Source organism: Channa argus, chromosome 15 (genome assembly GCF_033026475.1).
Source record: "Channa argus isolate prfri chromosome 15, Channa argus male v1.0, whole genome shotgun sequence".
In the NCBI taxonomy this organism is placed as follows: domain Eukaryota; kingdom Metazoa; phylum Chordata; class Actinopteri; order Anabantiformes; family Channidae; genus Channa; species Channa argus.
Window position 1 is genome coordinate 12,925,093 of NC_090211.1, and position 19,009 is coordinate 12,944,101.

At 38.6% G+C, this 19,009-nt stretch overlaps 2 protein-coding genes across 5 annotated transcripts; both read left to right on the forward strand.

Annotated features, from left to right (window-relative positions):
* Nucleotides 1-2,436: 2,436 nt before the first annotated feature.
* Nucleotides 2,437-15,559, forward strand: LOC137100266 (transmembrane channel-like protein 6). Of its 4 annotated transcripts, none has more exons than XM_067477970.1 (29): nucleotides 2,437-2,673; nucleotides 3,219-3,337; nucleotides 4,510-4,633; nucleotides 4,843-4,961; nucleotides 5,287-5,386; nucleotides 5,624-5,742; nucleotides 6,078-6,177; nucleotides 6,360-6,478; nucleotides 6,798-6,897; nucleotides 7,134-7,252; nucleotides 7,588-7,687; nucleotides 7,870-7,988; nucleotides 8,152-8,262; nucleotides 8,393-8,533; nucleotides 8,686-8,794; nucleotides 8,875-8,956; nucleotides 9,033-9,287; nucleotides 9,386-9,802; nucleotides 10,300-10,449; nucleotides 10,912-11,069; nucleotides 11,654-11,753; nucleotides 11,935-12,032; nucleotides 12,145-12,240; nucleotides 12,315-12,390; nucleotides 12,484-12,617; nucleotides 13,211-13,354; nucleotides 13,967-14,045; nucleotides 14,196-14,268; nucleotides 14,385-15,559. In XM_067477970.1, the coding sequence occupies exons 1-28, from the start codon at nucleotides 2,576-2,578 to the stop codon at nucleotides 14,262-14,264; spliced, it is 3,555 nt and encodes a 1,184-aa protein (XP_067334071.1). In that variant the 5' UTR covers nucleotides 2,437-2,575; the 3' UTR covers nucleotides 14,265-14,268; nucleotides 14,385-15,559. The 4 variants fall into 4 exon arrangements, with proteins under 4 accessions (XP_067334071.1, XP_067334072.1, XP_067334070.1 ...); XM_067477971.1 differs by having other exon boundaries at nucleotides 9,386-9,570; nucleotides 9,658-9,802; nucleotides 14,196-15,559; XM_067477969.1 differs by having other exon boundaries at nucleotides 14,196-15,559.
* Nucleotides 15,560-15,744: 185 nt separating this feature from the next.
* cenpx (centromere protein X) lies at nucleotides 15,745-18,648 on the forward strand. Its single transcript, XM_067477973.1, has 5 exons — nucleotides 15,745-15,927; nucleotides 16,249-16,300; nucleotides 16,382-16,435; nucleotides 16,522-16,610; nucleotides 17,186-18,648. Exons 1-5 carry the CDS (start codon nucleotides 15,889-15,891, stop codon nucleotides 17,198-17,200), a joined length of 249 nt encoding a protein of 82 aa, XP_067334074.1. The 5' UTR covers nucleotides 15,745-15,888; the 3' UTR covers nucleotides 17,201-18,648.
* The last annotated feature ends 361 nt before the right edge of the window (nucleotides 18,649-19,009 follow it).

A 19,009-nucleotide genomic window follows, 5' to 3' on the forward strand; every position in this document is an offset into this window, starting at 1 on the left:
TCCCTGCTGTGGTGCGTTCAGTAGCTCATCGAAAAATTTGCTTAAGTGCCCAGTCCCTTGTTTATGTCAATATATCAAAATAAAACGATTCATTGTAAGATAAAACCCCCAAGAATGAAATAATAATCCTTCACTTTGTATACCAACTGCAGTGGCACTGCATTAAACAGACAATAGTCACAATACCCTAAAATATACAATTACAATTACAATACAATACAACTACCCTAAAATTGTACTTAAGTAAATTATTTTAGTAAATGTATTTAGTTACTTACTAACTGTGAGCAAATGTACTAATCAGATAAGAAAAATATGTCATATACAACTTTACATCTTCATCTTCTTTTCCTTTTGGCTGTTCGCTTTCAGGGGTCACCACAGTGAAGTATCTGCCTCCATCTAACCCTCTGCATCCTCTTCTCTCACACTACATCCATAAATCTCCTCTTTGGTCTTCCTCTAGACCTCCTGCCTGGCAGCTCCAACCTCAGCATCCTCCTATCGGTATATTCAAAGTCTCTCCTCTGAACATGTCCAAACCACCTCAATCTGGCCTCTCTGACTTTATCTCCAAAACATCTAACATGAGCTGCCCCTCTGATGTATTCAGTCCTGATCCTGTCCATCCTTGTCACTCCCAAAGAGAACCTCAACATCTTAAGCTCTGCTACCTCCAGTTCTGTCTCCTGTCTTTTCTTCAGTGCCACTGTCTCTAAGCTGTACAACATCGCTAGTCTCTCCACCGTCTTGAACACCTTTCCTTTCATTCTCGCTGATACTCTTTTATCACACAACACACCTGACACTTTTCTCCACCCGTTCCTACCTGCTTGCAGGTCTTCACCTCTTTTCCCCTCTCTTTGTTGCTCTGAACCGTTGACCCTAAGTACTTAAGATCCTGCACCTTCTTTATCTCTGCTCCCTGTAACCTCACCGTTCCACCTGGCTCCCTCTCAATCACACACATGTATTCTGTCTTACTGCGGCTAAGCTTCATTTCGCTGTTTCCAGAGCAGACCTCCACCTCTCTAGATTTTCCTCCACCTGCTCCCTGCTCTCACTACAAATCACAATGTCATCAGCAAACATCATAGTCCAGGGAGATTCTTGTCTAACCTCATCTGTCAGTCTGTTCATCAGCAGAGCAAACAAGAAGGGGCTCAGAGCTGATCCTTTATGCATACCCACCTCCACCTTCAACTCCTCTGTCACACCTACAGCACACCTCACCACTGTCTTACAGCTCTCATACATGTCCTGCACCACTCTAACATACTTCTCTGCCACTCTAGACTTCCTCATACAATACGACAGCTCTTCTCTGTTGTTCTCTTTCTAGGCATGAAACCATATTGCTGCTCACAAATGCTCATCTCTGCCTAACCTCATTTTTCATTAACCCAGCTTCCACTACTCTTTCCCACAACTTCATTGTGTGGCTCAGCAGCTTTATTCCTCTGTAGTTGCCACAGCTCTGCACATCCCCGTTGTTCTTAAAAATCAGCACCAGTACACTTCTCCTCCAGTCCTCGGGCATCCTCTCACTCTCCAAGATCTTGTTAAACAAACTAGTCAGAAACTCTACTGCCACCTCTTCCAGACAGTTCTTTACCTTCACAGGTATGTCATCAGGACCAACTGCCTTTCCACTCTTCATCCTCTTCAACGTCCTCCTCACTTCACTCTTACTAATCTTTGCTGCTTCCTGCTCCACACCAGTCACCTCTTCTACTTTATCATAACTCCTCCTCCATTTCTCTTCCTGTCCGATCCATGGTAAAACAACTTGAAACCTGCTCCTAAGCTTTGAGCCTTGCTACCTTTCCACCTGGTCTCCTGGACACACAGTATATCCACCTTCCTTCTCTGCATCATGTCAACCAACTCTCTAGCCTTCCTTGTCATAGTCCCAACAATCAAAATCCCTCCTGTCCCATATACAACTTTACATATAAAGTTAAAATATGAATAGAGAGCCTCAATATGTAGGAGTAAAGCAGTGTTTTTGAATTTGCTTTTAAAAACCAAAGCAAGTTATACATGTGAGTGACACACCACAGCAACTTGGGGTTTAGCGTCTTGCTCTAGAACATTTTGACATGTGGACCAAAACAGAATTGAATCATCAACCCTCTTTTGTGTCAACTATGATGCCATTCATAAAAATATCATATACTGTATTAGAAATATGCAATAAACACACACATACAATTGTGTGCATTTATTTATTTATCATGTCACAACCTCCATTGCAAGTTATCACAAACACATTTAGACGCAGTTAACCATTGCAAATAAGGCAAGAGAGAGGAAATGGCATGTGTTTACTCACTATTACACTGCTACTTTCTTTATCTCTCATTTGCATTGTCTACTCATGTATATTTAGGTTAAGTGATGAGGAAGTTGCAGCTCAGTGGTATGCATCACAGATTTCACAGGAAGCAGCAATTTGTCCGAACTTCACTTAACAGTAACTTGAGCTTAACACTGGAAAAATTTGTTGAATAAAACAACACCTTCATACCCAGTTTATTGTTAATGTCAGAAAGGACCCACATAGTCTGTAAAGATGTCTGATGAAGACTGCAGTAAAGAGACCCCATCAACGATCTTGGAAGACAGTCAAAGCTTCACCATGGACAGTTCTCAACTGGATTCTGACTATGAGTAAGTTTTCTTTATTTTTTTGAAGGCTTGAGGCTTTATTTGTATCTGACCGTGGTGTGTTCTATAGCTTTCTGTTCAGCTGTCAGAAAAGTGGAGCTACTGTAACCTGACAGTCTATTCAAGTCTTGAGGCTTTTTTTGTACCTGACAATTATGTCTTCTATAGCTTTCTGTGCAGGTGACGTAGGGTACACAATTGTTATCTTCAGATACACTACTGTGATCAAAAATCAACATTGTTGGGGCACATTTATATCTTTTCTAAAGAGTGCTACTAATAACCTCAGTTGGTGATCTATATTCAGTTTTATTTTAAACAGTCAAATGTATACGTTGTACTGACACTGGGCATTCCACTAAACTTAACTTATACTTACAATAATTTAGTTTTTGAGGTCTTTTGCTATTTAGAATTAGAACTAAACTTGCGTTCATAAATGTGGGGCTACTGGTGGTTAAATAAGCAGTGCAGAAGTTACAAATTTAGGATGCGTGCTGGAGTAATTTTAGACCCTGGGTCATTATTTGCTCTATACTTTTGTGCAGAAACCTAGGAGAAGATTCAACAGGTCAGGAGTCTTTCGTTCACTCTACCAGAGATCCAGCAGCAAGAACCCAGAGGTTCACTGAAACCTTGTACAGGGACGGTTTTGGAGAATGCACAGGTAAAAATACAGAAAGTTGTGGATTGAACCACCAACCCTGCAGTTTGTGGACAGCCTTCCTGTCACAAATTTCTTCCAGCAGCACAATGTCAACCATGATGCCATCTTGCAACAAATAATAATACTCATAATCAACAAATGTGACAATTATCTTAACTGCTCATCCTGTTAAAGATTGCTGCTGGAGCCTATTCCAAAATTGTTGCCACATGATGGCCTAACATGTCATTCTGCAACAGCCATCTATTTTATTAATCAATCATCAATCAATCTATCATCAGTGTAAGGTTGGTTTCCAGGCACCTGATAAAGTTTGAAATGCTACAGTGAGGGTGAGGGGCCTAGAAGGTTATGTCAGGTGACCCATTTAAAATGAATGGAACACACTACATTTCCACTGTCCACTATTGTCTCAATAAATAGTTTTAAAATTGTCTCAACTTTTAAACTCATATTTTTCATTTTTTAAACCCTGTGCTCCGTTTTACTTCCTTTTTTGCTTAAGCCATAGGCAACTAATTGCTATGTCTACTTTAACACTGCTGTGATGTGATGCAGTGTTGCAGTTCTTCAGTGTAACCACTGAGGGGGAGTAAATACTTGTGGTTCCAAAGGTCAACTGCACTCTAAATAGCTTTACTGCCCACACAATACTACAATGACGCTGTAGCATATTCCAAAATTGTAGCTACATAATTCTCTAACAACCATCTATTTTATTAATCAATCATCAATGTAAGGTAGGTTTCCGGGCAATTGATAAAATTTGAAATGCTGCAGTGACCCATTCAAAATGAATGGAAAACTACATCCCCATGTGGCCTTTGGTCTTAATTGTAAATAGTTTAAAATTGTCTCACCTTTTACACTCATTTTTATTATTATTGCACTTATTTATTTGTTTACCATGTCCCAGTCTTTGTTACAAGTCCTGACAGAGACAGAGCTGGGTGCCAGAGAAAAAGAAAGAGTTTTTGTCTCTCATTTGCATTGAATATTTTTTTCTGATTGGGTTAACTTGTGAGGAAGTTGCAGCCTTGTGACAAGCTTAAAAGATTTCACAACAAGCAGAGGAGCACTGTCTTAGAATTTCACTCAACACTGACTTTACATTGTGGAAAAATTGGCTAAATAACACAATGCATTCATAACCAGTTTATTGTTAATGTCAGAAATGACCGACATTCCCCATGGAGATGTTGCTGATGAAGACTTCAGTAAAAAGAAACCATCAAGGACCATGGAAGACAGTCTGAGCTTCACCGTGGACATTTGTCAAATGGATGCTGACTATGGGTATGTTTTCTGTCTTTTAGACTCTTATTTTTAGTCTTAAAACTTAATTTGTAACTGCTGTCAGAAAAGTGGAGCTACTGTAGCCAAACATACTTTTCAACAATGTTACGAATTTGGAATAAGATACGCATGTGGTGGAGCAATGTTGTTCGGGGCAATGCATTTTGGACTGTGGGTCATTATTTTCTCTGATGGACATTCTTGTGCAGAAACCTGGGAGAAGATCCACCAAGTCAGGATTCCTCCCTTCAGTTTGTCAAGGAACCAGCAGCAAGTGCCCAGAGGTTCCCTGAAGCCCTGCAGATGGACGTTTTTGGAGAATGCACAGGTCAAAAATACAGAAAGTCTGCCTTTTTCCAGCAACGGTGTATTTATGTAGAGTTGCTGCCAAATAGACATTAGGAACAGTGCAATTACAAACATCTGCAAACTACAGAAGTCAGATAAATGTGGAGTAGACAGTGTAAAAATGTCTTTCTGAATGCTATGGGAATGGAAATACTCCAAAGTACAATGACCTTAATATGTACTTAAGCCCATTATTGTTACTTAATAACTGTGCGGAAATGTAAAAATCAAGTAAAGACCAGTATTTTATTTAAAAAGTTAAATTATGCATGACCTGGATAACTAATATCACATTCTCTGTGAAGATGTTGCTGACGAAGACTTGACTAAAAAGATACCGTCAAAGATCATGGAAGACAGTGTGAGTTTCAACATGGACATTTGTCAAATGGATTCTGACTATGAGTAAGTTTTCTTTACTCTTTTGAAGGCTTGAGGCTTTATTTGTACCTGACCGTGATATGTTCTACAGCTTTCTGTTCAGCTGTCAGAAAAGTGGAGCTACTGTAACCTGACAGTCTATTTAACAAGGCAGAAGTTACAAATTTAAGATACATGCACAAGCGATGGTGCTTGGGGCAAAACATTTTGGACTCTCGGGTCCTTGGGTCATTATGTTCTCTGATGGACATTCTTGTGCAGAAACCTGGGAGAAGATGTACCAAGTCAGGAGTCCTCCCTTCAGTTTGTCAAGGAACCGGCAGCAAGTGCCCAGACGTTCCCTGAAGCCCTGCAGATGGACGTTATTGGCGAATGCACAGGTCAAAAAAACAGAAAGTCTGCCTTTTTCCAGCAACAGTGTATTTATGTAGAGTTGCTGCCAAATAGACATTAGGAACAGTGCAATTACAAACATCTGCAAACTACAGAGGTCAGATAAATGTGGAGTAGACAGTGTAAAAATGTCTTTCTGAATGCTATGGGAATAGAAATACTCCAAAGTACAATGACCTTAAAATGTACTTAAGCCCATTATTTAAGTTAATAGTTACTTAATAACTATGGGCAAATGTAAAAATCAAATAAAGACCAGTATTTTATATAAAAAGTTAAACTATGCATGACCTGGATAACTAATATCACATTCTCTGTGAAGATGTTGCTGATGAAGACTTGACTAAAAAGACACCGTCAAAGATCATGGAAGACAGTGTGAGCTTCAACATGGACATTTGTCAAATGGATTCTGACTATGAGTAAGTTTTCTTTACTCTTCTGAAGGCTTTTGAAGGCAGATAGGTGGAGCTACTGTGACCTGACAGTCTATTCAATAATGCAGAAGTTACAAATTTAAGATACATGCAAAAGCGAAGGTCCCTTTGGCAAAACATTTTGGACTCTCGGGTCATTATTTCCTCTGATGGACACTCTTGTGCAGAAACCTGGAAGAAGATCCACCAAGTCAGGATTCCTCCCTTCAGTTTGTCAATGAACCAGCAGCAAGTGCCCAGACGTTCCCTGAAGCCCTGCAGATGGACGTTATTGGCGAATGCACAGGTCAAAAATACAGAAAGTCTGCCTTTTTCCAGCAACAGTGTATTTATGTAGAGTTGCTGCCAAATAGACATTAGGAACAGTGCAATTACAAACATCTGCACAGAAGTCAGATAAATGTGGAGTAGACAGTGTAAAAATGTCTTTCTGAATGCTATGGGAATAGAAATACTCCAAAGTACAATGACCTTAAAATGTACTTAAGCCCATTATTTAAGTTAATAACTGTGCGGAAATGTAAAAATCAAGTAAAGACCAGTATTTTATTTAAAAAGTTAAATTATGCATGACCTGGATAACTAATATCACATTCTCTGTGAAGATGTTGCTGATGAAGACTTGACTAAAAAGATACCGTCAAAGATCATGGAAGACAGTTTGAGTTTCAACATGGACATTTGTCAAATGGATTTTGACTATGAGTAAGTTTTCTTTACTCTTTTGAAGGCTTGAGGCTTTATTTGTACCTGACCGTGATATGTTCTACAGCTTTCTGTTCAGCTGTCAGAAAAGTGGAGCTACTGTAACCTGACAGTCTATTTAACAAGGCAGAAGTTACAAATTTAAGATACATGCACAAGCGATGGTGCTTGGGGCAAAACATTTTGGACTCTCGGGCCTTGCGTCTTTATGTTCTCTGATGGACATTCTTGTGCAGAAACCTGGGAGAAGATGTACCAAGTCAGGAGTCCTCCCTTCAGTTTGTCAAGGAACCGGCAGCAAGTGCCCAGACGTTCCCTGAAGCCCTGCAGATGGACGTTATTGGCGAATGCACAGGTCAAAAAAACAGAAAGTCTGCCTTTTTCCAGCAACAGTGTATTTATGTAGAGTTGCTGCCAAATAGACATTAGGAACAGTGCAATTACAAACATCTGCAAACTACAGAGGTCAGATAAATGTGGAGTAGACAGTGTAAAAATGTCTTTCTGAATGCTATGGGAATAGAAATACTCCAAAGTACAATGACCTTAAAATGTACTTAAGCCCATTATTTAAGTTAATAGTTACTTAATAACTATGGGCAAATGTAAAAATCAAATAAAGACCAATATTTTATATAAAAAGTTAAACTATGCATGACCTGGATAACTAATATCACATTCTCTGTGAAGATGTTGCTGATGAAGACTTGACTAAAAAGACACCGTCAAAGATCATGGAAGACAGTGTGAGCTTCAACATGGACATTTGTCAAATGGATTCTGACTATGAGTAAGTTTTCTTTACTCTTCTGAAGGCTTTTGAAGGCAGATAGGTGGAGCTACTGTGACCTGACAGTCTATTCAATAATGCAGAAGTTACACATTTAAGATACATGCAAAAGTGAAGGTCCCTTTGGCAAAACATTTTGGACTCTCGGGTCATTATTTCCTCTGATGGACACTCTTGTGCAGAAACCTGGGAGAAGATCCACCAAGTCAGGATTCCTTCCTTCAGTTTGTCAATGAACCAGCAGCAAGTGCCCAGAGGTTCCCTGAAGCCCTGCAGATGGACGTTTTTGGAGAATGCACAGGTAAAAAATACAGAAGTTCTCCCTTTTTCCAGCAACCGTGTATTCACATAGAGTTGCTGCCAAATTAGGACATTAGGAACAGTTCAATTACAAACCTCCCATAAGGAAACACATTGGAAAACAGGAATTGGTATGAGACATTTCCAAATTTTGTTACTTTCAGACCAGGAGACAGAACACATACTGGACAATGAGCAGATTACCTCTCTAAAGAGACACAACTGGTCAGCTGCTACACTGAAGGTCATATCTTCAATGCCGAGTCACACTGCCGGTAAGATTAAATAATCTGTTGTCATCATGTAACGAAAACTTTCCGTAGATTTTTTCCGCTCAATTACCACTCAGTTGTGTGTCATTGTTTCACCAATGTACGGTGCTAAAATTGTCCATTGTCTACCCAGGGAAATATAGTGGTGTAATTTCCCGCCGCTCCAGACACTCACCTCAGGTACTCCTGGCCTCCACCCATGATTCTTCTCTCCCCTCAAGACCAGTCCAGGGTTACGTTAGTGAGCCAGATGTGGAAGAAACCAGCACTGAAGGTGAACAGAAAACACTAAGCCTCTAACTGCTCCTAACAACAGCTGCTATTTAAGTGGGAGAGAAAATGTCTCAGCTGGTTCTGAATGGGTCCACGACATTCACAGGTACAGCTGATCTTTTTTTTTTTTTTTTTTTTACTTGTGGTTTTTAGAAAACAAGAAAGATCAGTTACTGTCCAGCCTTCGAGGCCTCTCAGTGAGTGAGGGATTGCGCAAGCTGCGAGCCATGCCGCTCAGTCTGGCAGATAAGATGGAGCTCAAGTATGTGTTGCGAAGGAAACCTTAAATTACCTCCAAATTAAGCGTTAGCTTTACTAACAAATTCATCTATGGTTTTATAGGCGACTTGCTTTCAGTCACGCGGGTTCAGTTATCAGCAGAAATATTCCCTGCTGCAGTTATCTGGGAGTATCCATTTCAAGGGTGAGTACAGTTGTTTACATAAGATACAAGTCATTTTGTTCTTTGTGTGTATCACTCATGTTTTCCTCTCTCTCAGACTTGGCGTCACAGCCTGTTCAGCTGCCTCCCTGTCCTAAGTTACCTTCAGTTGTGGCATTCACCCATGAAAAGACTGAGTGGACGCTTCGGAACTGGAGTTCTTTCTTACTTCCTGTTTCTTCGAACCCTCCTGCTCTTTAACCTTTTCCTCTTTGTCATCGTTGGCCTATTTGTGGTCTTTCCTCAAGTGGTCCACCACCCTCATCAGTCTTATCTTGGCAGTTTCACTGCCCTCCAGCTTCTCACAGGCAGAGTAAGATGGCTTTGCAATATATCAAAGCAGTATATTCATGTGTCTTCATGTGTATTTTCCTGGCACCGCATCTCTCCTTCATCTTTTTCCTCTGGCAGGGTTATCTCTCTCAGAGTCCGATGTTTTATGGCTATTATACTAACACCACCATCCAAACTTGTCCAAACAACTCCACTGGTCGACCACCTGTTCTGTCACTCTGTGTAAAATACACAGTGCCTGCAGCCTACTTCGTCTCCATTGCCATTGCCTTCTTCATTATCTGCATGATCCTAGTGTATAGGTTGGCAAAGAAGCAATATATCAATGCATTCATTTTATCTCATTCTATGTGTGCTGTGTATTTTATGCCCATGTTGTGCTTCTGCAGCATGTCCAAGGCCATTGGGAGAAGTTTTCATGTTCTAAAATCTAATAAGAATCTGGCAGTAAGGGTTTTCTGCTGCTGGGACTTTAAGGTCAGCAAGAAGACGTCTGTCACACTTCAGTCTGAGAAAATCAGCACTCAGCTCAAAGTATGTTTTCAACAAAATATTCTCAATGATGTGCAAGGCTTTTCTAGTAAACACAAACTGATTTTGGAAGCTGTGGTGACATCAATACATACTGTTTCCAAATCCAAGCATTAGTTTGATTGTAAACATGAACAAACTGGTAACAAATAATGTTCAACAGCCATTGTATAGCTGAGAACAATCTTTGATAATCTTTAGAAATATATATTTGACAGATTAAGTTCACATGTTTATCACTTTGTCACACATAGTTCACAGTTTTTTTGTGTATAGTGGTTGCTTACGGGAAGTATACATTTTTAACTTCTCATCACCCACAACTGTGTAAAACAAGCTATTCAGTCTGTTCATAAAGGTCCAAAAAGTCCATTTTGTTAGGAATTAAGGTCAATTATATCATTTACATTTAATTTATGGCAGCAGTTAAGACAGAACCAGCACAATAGCTGGGAGCACTAAACCCTGTGAAGATCAATTAAATGCTGCTCTTCCAACAGGAGCTGCTGTCTGAGATGATCAGTGGGGAAGATAAAAAGAGCTGCATGCAACAAGTTTGTCGCTTCATAGTGCGTCTGCTGGCATGGGTAATATGTCTGGCCAGCATCTGCCTGGGTGCAAAGGAAATCTTCCAGCTGTCAAATACTACGGTGCAGCCTCACAAGACACATTCATGCATGCAAAGATTCGCTGTAGCACTTTCTCAAGAAGCTTCTTCTCTGTCTACAATGTGTTAACAGTGGGGAAACCAATTTTGGTTGCCCACTGAGAAAAGATTTTTTTCCCACACAAGTATCATTTTTGTGTAAATGAAAAATGAAAGTGAATTTTTTGCCAAACTGTACAAGCTTTTCAATACAACAGATTTAAGAATCTTTTGCTATAGTATACTGATAGTGACTTTGAATACAATTTTTTTAGTCCAGTTTGGAGCATTTCATCATTCCTATAAAGAATCAGGCTCTTTCCACTAAAAGCAAAGCCGGATAAGATAACATTCATGCGGTTGCATTCTAATTAGTGCTAAGCAGTTATCAATAATAAATAAATGTTAAAAAGGCAAAATGTTGGAGGTCATGAGCGCTCACTCAAAGTTGTCCTTTTCTTTACAGAAAAGTAATACACAGCATCAAACCAAAGACAACGATCTGCTGCTGTTTTCTGCAGCGGTGTCAGGCATTAACCTGTTGCTCCCTGGATTCTTCAACCTGTGTGCATGGGTAGAAAAACGTGACTCACCAAATGTCCGTGTCTATGTCTCCATCTTCAGGTGAAAAATAGAACTGTGGGGTGAAAAACTAAACTCTCCTGAGAAGATCCCACTAATTTAATTTTCCTTTATTTTCTGGACTCACAAATTGTTGTCACTACAATTCGGGCCACCTTTTAAATCTTTAGCTTTGCATGTCACAACATAATTTTGGTAACAATGAAAAAGCACATTTAACCCCTGATAATATCAGGTGCCAAAGGGATTGATTGCTAAACCAAACTTGATTCTGACTAGTTTCACGATTACATTCCCCATATACAATATACAAATTTTCCTATATGCACAAAATATCCTTCATAACCCATTAATTCTGTCAATTATAGTATGTTTAAAACTATTTCTGCAGTATTTTGTATAGTGTACATTTTCTATTTAATTTATATATACATCTGATAAATCATTGTATATTGTAGTTCAGTGTATACTGTAATCATTGTACACTGTATATTTGTAGTTGAACAGCATTGTGATAAACTGACTGGCCTTTTTTTTGTTGTTGCAGTATTACTGTGTACTCTCTCTTTATTGTTACCTGTTTTCTTCCAATGGAAAACTCAGTGTTAAAACATGATCTTTCTCAGAAACCTTTTGCTGAAGTCCAGCATTGTTGGAGTGCTGTGTTATCGCTGGCTGTGTTTCCAATGGCAATGGAAAACCGCTGCGGAATCCGAAGATTTGAAGGTTACAAACATCCTCATATTCAAACCTTTCATACCCTCCCATTATTGTTGCCAATCAAGTGTTTAAAGAATTCTAATATATTTAACCACAATGCACAAGTAGATGTTTGGCTGTGAGCTTTTTACATCTGCAGAATGGTTTTGCAGATTCTTTACATTCATGTTTCTCTTGTAAACCACAGTGCTGGGAAAACTTTGTTGGGCAAGAACTGTATCGCTTGCTTGTGATGGACTTTATCTTCACAGTGTTTTATACTTTTATTGGAGAGTTCCTGTGGAGGCAAGTTGGTGCTTTACCCATGAATCACATAAGTTGATTCTGCAGTTTACTGTGCATAAAAACCATTTCCGTTCTGAAAAGCATGTTGAGCTTGTTTATGTCTTCATTCTAGGCATTTCACTCAGCAAGTTCTAAAAAGGAAAAGGAAGCCTGTGTTTGACATTGCACGTAATGTGCTGGAACTCATATATGGTCAAACTCTTATTTGGTAAATACTCAACCCATCGCATATTTAAGAAAATTATAATATTTAAGAAATTAATTTTCTTTTCCTATTTCCAGGTTTGGGGTGCTGTTCGCCCCATTGCTTCCTGCAATCCAATTAATAAAACTGTTTGTGCTGTTTTACTTGAAGAAGGTTGGTACATCAAATGGGGTTGTTTCAGTCTTGCAGTATGTCTGGATTGTTTGACAATGTAACTTGTTCTATGTTTGTTGGTTTTGTCAACAGAACAGTCTGATGCACAACTGTCAGGCATCCAGAAAGCCTTGGAGGGCCAATCGGATGACAACAATATTCCACTCTCTTCTGTGGTTCCCCTCATTTATTAGTGCTGCCGTCATCCTGTTTTACACAGCTTGGCAGTGAGTGCAAAAGAAATAGCCCCACTATAAATGACATGTGATGATCAGTTTAAGATGATTAGGCTCACATTGTTTTTATGTCTAGAGAGTTTTTGATGCTGCATAGACTACTGTGTAAGTTCACCACTAATGTTCTTAAATGCCTACACCTAAACGTTAATAAAATAAATAAAACCGAAATGACTTTTTACAAGAGGAAACAGTTATGGGATATATGATTCACAGCCTTTCTTGGCCAGGAGTAGTTGCCAAGCAACATGCAATGCAGGTAATTGACATTTACTCTAATTAAAAGTCAATGTTTAGTTTTAAATAGTTATAACTTAATCTGAGGACTTTTACAGGTGATGCCTGGCAGATTTTGTTACCACTGGTTACACATTTGGTTTCTCCCTGTTTTTAGGTTAAAAATAAAAGTGGTACTGTATCAATCTAAATGTATTCCTCTTACAAATTTGTAAGTAGAAATAAATAAAAAATAGCCAACCTCAGATATTTTTTTCTTCTCCAACAGGTTTCCGGCTCAATCAAAAGGTTTTACAGTAACTATAACTTGCACTGTTTGTCTTTAAAAATCCGTCTGTGGTCCACAGGATTCCACCCTCCACAGGGTGCGGCCCTTTTAGGAATCTCACCGCAATGTTCCACTCAGTGGAGGTGGCACAGCAGCTGAAGAAGGCCAAGCTGTCCTGGCTCATCCACCCATTGTTCTTATTCCTTGTCTTTGGAGTTTTTCTGTAAGTGGGGATCACGATATTTGTTTGTTTGTTTTTGTCCTTTTGTTTAATATCATCTTTGGTATTTGCTGTTATAGTTATTGTTTTTTATTTTATGCTGCTAGCAGAGCTCAAATTTCTCCTCTCAGAGAACTTAGCATAAAGATACAGCATGAGGTCATTCTATATCAGGGGTTACCAACCTTTTTGAAACTGAGAGCTACTTCTTGGGTGCGGATTGATATGAAGGGCTACCAGTTTAATACGCAGTTTTGAAATAACAAATTTGCTAAATTTACTGTTAATTATATGCTATTATTACTAATTAATTACATTAATGATATTCATCTATGTGAAGACACGGATCATGTTAATGATTTCTCACAATAACTATCAAATGTGATTTAAAAAAGAATAACAACAAAAAAATTAGATGCAGCTCATTGGTAAGTGGCACTACGGTGAACTATTTTTAGAACAGGCCCGCGGGCTACTCATGTTGGTTACCCGTGTTCTATATGTTCTAATGTTGACAGCATTGTGATGGAAATACTCTGAGGGGAGGGTTTTCCTTTTTGAAACAATTTGCTTTATACATTTGAATTCATCCCTTATGTTTTCTGTTTTTTCCAGATTGGTTATTTACTTTCACGCTCAGGTTGTTGATGGGCAAAAGAAAATCATCAGTCGGTTAGAAAAGCAAATTGAAAATGTATGTATCATCAAATGTTTTAAACAAGTCATGCTGCTCACAATGACAATGTTGACATGCTGATGTCTACATGTTTATGTTTAAGATGTGCAACTTTGTAGCTTAGCATGATCGAAACAGATATTTGTGTGTTTCTTCTCTTGTATGCAGGAGGGCAAGGACAAAAAGTTCCTCATCACTAAACTGCAAGAAATTCATGAACGGGCTGCCTCTCATTGATAAAGTTTGTAGTCTCTATACTGTTTCCTAACTGTGATTGTAATATATTGTATATTTCAAGGTTTTTACGAGCAATTTGTGAGCACTGTCCATTAAAAGGTTCTCCTTTTTTTCTCCCAGTTTGTAGCTGAACAGAGTTTATAACATGCTGTAGAAAAATCTAAGCTTTTTTAAGCATCCTAGCTGTGATATTATCTCATATGCTGGAACGGACGTCAGTGTCTTCAGGATTGTACCTCACATTCCACAACCAGCCAGATTAAGTCTGCACCAATAGAGTGACTTCATTTAATATACTGTATGTTTCATAATGCTGGGTCAATCTTTAATATGCTTGATGAACACAAACTGAAAACTATTAACCTATAAATTATCCAACAATAATAACACATGGAGCTTTAAATGCTAATAAAAAAATCTAAGTTATTATATGAAAAGACAAAATAAATTGTGTGTGATATTGGAAGTACGCACCCTCTTGTTTTGTCAAATTGAACAAATAGCAAGTGTCCCCTCTGGAAAAATGTATCTACTTGGCCTCTGTTTTCTTCATCTGAAGCACTTTTCGTATAGCGTATAGTCATAGTATATATGGCACGTACAATATGTTTTACATTTTTGTTAATCTTGAAAAGTTAAAGAAACACAACCTGTTTCCTACAGTTGCATTTAAAAATGTGATCACGATTTACTTAAAAGCAATTGTGGCACAAAAGTGGCTTATAATATAATAAAGACGTTTTAGAAAAATGTATTTAAAAAAGAGTGCAATTTACTCAAAACCATTAGCCAATACTAAGCAAAGCAATAGCTTTTATGTACTGGGTTAAGTGATAGTATAGGAATTTGTGAACAAACAAACAAATCTTTAGTTGATATAACATCCATGCGTCATGAATTAAGCAGGAAGTGGACTATAGCTAGTAAACTGCAGGTTGTGTGTATTTATTTTACCTCACCTAAAATCTACTTAATATAATTGTACTTTATTTTTTCAACATATAAATGTCCTTTATAATTAAACCAAGACATTAAGCTTTGTTTCAATATTACTGTGAAGAGTATCCAACCATGATATATGATATAATACAACAAGAAGCCCGTACGTCCAGAAATGCTTTAGAAACATAAGAAACATAAGAGGTCAAAATGAAGATCGCTGTAGAGCCCTGTTCTGTTTCAATCTGGTGATTTCATATTCATTTGATTTATAAAAATGCAAATATACAAGTGCAGTTTACTCAGCTTGTTTATTGAATATAGCATAGAAGATCACAGGGAGAAGAATGCGGCTTATTGTAACTATTTCATGGGCCTGTGATGGCAGTTCAACATTCTGAAGGACGCTCAGTGTCAAACCGGGGGTTCATTCTATAACTAATACAGACGGTGGCGGCAATGCAACAACAACAGGATCGTCTATCGTAAAATGAAGAAGAAGAAGTAGTAGTAGTAGTAGTAGTAGTAGTAGTAGTAGTAGTAGAAGAAGAATAAAAAGAAGAAAAAGAAGAAGAAGAAAAACGGGGCGTTGACCACGCGTCAGAAAAGGACGGTGCAGTAAAACACGTCAGAGATCAGTGTCCAATGACCAGACAGAGCGCCAATTTCCACAGCGTGAAGAAACATGGCGGAGCAGCAGCACAGTGACGTTACTTTCAGGAAGGTAGGACCGTTTGGCTATGGTTATCTATACGTAACGGAGAGAAGGTCTTTCCCGTTCTTTAATGAAACCAACATTGCCTTTATTAAGCATATTTACCGTCACTGTTTATTCAGACAATAGCCGAGCTAGTGTTGAATTTTTACATCCAACCGTGATATCATTCAATTAATTAACATTTTGTGTGAGCCCAATTAAAGAGTTGTTTAGAATGATTCACAAAAGTTGCAAACGTAGCTATGTATTATATTTCTTTTGTTTTGCAAAATTAGCAATTGTTGCAATATGACGTTACTGCAATGTGCTTCATTCTCTGTACTGCAGGACACTGTAAGCAAACTGTTGTCCGGTTTCTTCAAAGAAGACAAAACCAAACGTGAGTTGGATGTTATTGACCTCACTTAAATCGTCTTTTAGTTTTAAAGACTTGAGCTCAACAAATCTCCCTGTTTTACAGTGGGTAGTGATGCTGCGCTGCTCATGGCAGAGATGCTTAAAATATTTGTCCAAGGTAATGAGTTCTGCTGGGTATAGTTGTCTACAGTCTGACACACAATATCTAACTGCTTATTGATTTAAAAAAATGTTTACTTTCAGAGGCTGCTGTGAGATCACAGAAACAAGCTGAATCTGAGGACTGTGACCAAGTAGACATTGAGCACTTTGAAAAGATTCTGCCTCAGCTGGTGCGTATCTCAGCTTGCTCAATAGAAATGCTATTATTAAACAGCAATAAATTCTATGAATACAATGTAAATGTTGCTCCAGTGTATTCTCTATTCAGAAGAAATTGTTCCTCTGATCACAATTGATCATGATAATCAGTGTAACCCATAATCAAGTTCAAGTGAACCTACCTTCCGTCATAAACCCTTTGCATAGTGGTATTAAACATGGACGCAATGCAGTGGTAAACATGCCCTGTCCAAACTTTTTGGGGACATGTTGCATCATGTCTAAAATTAGCAAATGTTAAAATAACAAGCAATATAAGGTTGTCAGTTTTAACATTGTAAATGTGTATTTGTACTTGTACTTTTTACTGTTTCTTTCTGTTTCATAGCGAATCACTCTATTTATTTTACACAACATCCCACCTTTTCTAGAAATAGGGTTTGTAAATAGGGTTAAATTAATTTACCTGAATCCATGTTGCAATACAAAAAGAAATGACTAATATCTTGTTTGTTATATAAAAAATGTAGGTTAGACATTTGTATTGTAATAGGTATATATAACTTGTATGTTATTTCCAATGCAGCTGCTGGACTTCTAGAACACTGATGCCACAAGATGGAGCCAGAGTGCTACCTGCATGTCTCTACTTAAATCCCACACCTTCAATTCTTCCAACTTCACATTTATTTGGACTGTTGTTCATTTTTTCGGTATTACTGCATTTTAATAATCAAATCTAAGATTACATCAGGATTCTTATCCTGCATTTGTTTGACTTGTGTGACTACGTAGCAAGCAGTGGTGCTGTCCGCCTGCCTCCATGCCACCACCAACAAGGCCCACCTGTGCTCCTCTGTGCAACAACAGGTGCTTCCAGCATGCTCCATGGCTCCCTTCATCAAAGCCTCCTGGAGCAGTTGGAAGCAATTAGAGTAATAAGGGGAGCAGCCAGTCCCTTAGATGATGACAAGTGCCAGGAAAAAAGGAGTACCCCCTCCGGCCACTTTGAAGTTCCCTTTTGCTGTCCTGCAATGTTTAGTTAGAGGTGGGGGGAAGGGCAAAGGGGACTTCTGGCACATGGGGAAAGTTGAATGGGAGTGTGTGTGCACGAATGTCTGCATGTGTTAGCTAAACATAGCCAGAGACCACACGCATAGATATTCTGTTTGAAAGGAAACATAACAAAACACATTGGAACATGGTCCAAGAAGAGCAGGGTGTAATTCTGAAGGTAAATAAACAAAAGAGGCGAGTAGTAGACATGTTTTCTCTTCTTTCATCACAGCATACAGGGAAGTTGGGACCACGAGGGAGAGGTTAATGTGGGGTTTTCTAACCCAAGTGCCTCTGATGGTTTTTTTAGCAGTGGTGTATTTGACCAACGTGTCTACAGTATGAGTCAGCATAGCTCCACAACACCTCACACTATCTGTTTACAAAGGCTGCTGGCATACAGCTGCAAGCAACTTGGGTTAAAGACAGGAGTCCAGGCTGAAATAGGTGCTCAAGGACACAGCACCTGGAATTTGGCCCAGCACCTTATTTTATTTAATTATTTATTTTATTTTATTTTTTTTTAAGTAGGGCCCGAACTGAATTTTTGTTTCGCAAGAATAAATTCCACAGCAGACTTTTAGGAGAAGTTTTGTTTGACTTTGTGATGTGTAGTTTAATGAATTCAGTGAGGATTATCAGGAAGATAACTAATTATTTTAAAGCAAAAACCTTGTTGGGTTAATAAACAAATTCTAACCTTTAATATTAGCAAGTCCTGCCCCCTCACTTTGTGGAGTACTGCAATTAACAGAGCTACATACAACCTGCTCATCCAGATCGAATGCTGCAAACAGGCTACATTTTCCTATGCAGATATGGAACCAGATTATATTGTGTTAAAAACAAAATACCTTATTTCCAAATTTGTAAAGGTACAAATTTGTGTGGCTTTTTAAACATTTTGCCATTGTAGTGAATAAACCTTTTAGCAGTTTACAAGAGCTAAAATAAATCTCCAGTTGTTATTCCTTGCAGATGATTTCTTTGCATCTCTTCACTGACTTTTATTTATTTATTTTTTATAGGAGTTGTTGGAAGGTCTCTGTACTGGCAAAGTAATGTACTACTGTACAACTTTTCCACTTATGCATCTCAGTGGATCCAATTGCATCTGAAGGACATATTATTAAACATGCGAAAGCAGTTAGGAGAAAAATGGGGAGGGGCGTTGAAGGGGAGTAATAACTTAAAGCTTTTCTTGATCATACATTAAAGGCAGCGAGCGACGACAGCCAGTCCAAGCACTTTGGAGAAGCTCCGCAGTGAGAAGCTTTTCCTAGTAGACTGATCTGTCTCCAGTTTTCTGGCCGGACAGCACAGCACATTGGAGAAGGCCGATTGATGAAGATAT

Bases quoted from the DNA above. Each gene is read 5' to 3' on its own strand.
- LOC137100266 (XM_067477969.1), top strand. From the start codon at position 2,576: ATGTCTGATGAAGACTGCAGTAAAGAGACCCCATCAACGATCTTGGAA. The intron at 10,450-10,911 runs GTGCAGCCTCAC...TTTTCTTTACAG, and splicing joins TCCAGCTGTCAAATACTACG to AAAAGTAATACACAGCATCA. The intron at 13,355-13,966 runs GTAAGTGGGGAT...TGTTTTTTCCAG, and splicing joins CTTGTCTTTGGAGTTTTTCT to ATTGGTTATTTACTTTCACG.
- cenpx (XM_067477973.1), top strand. From the start codon at position 15,889: ATGGCGGAGCAGCAGCACAGTGACGTTACTTTCAGGAAG. The intron at 15,928-16,248 runs GTAGGACCGTTT...TCTGTACTGCAG, and splicing joins GTGACGTTACTTTCAGGAAG to GACACTGTAAGCAAACTGTT. The intron at 16,436-16,521 runs GTAATGAGTTCT...GTTTACTTTCAG, and splicing joins GCTTAAAATATTTGTCCAAG to AGGCTGCTGTGAGATCACAG.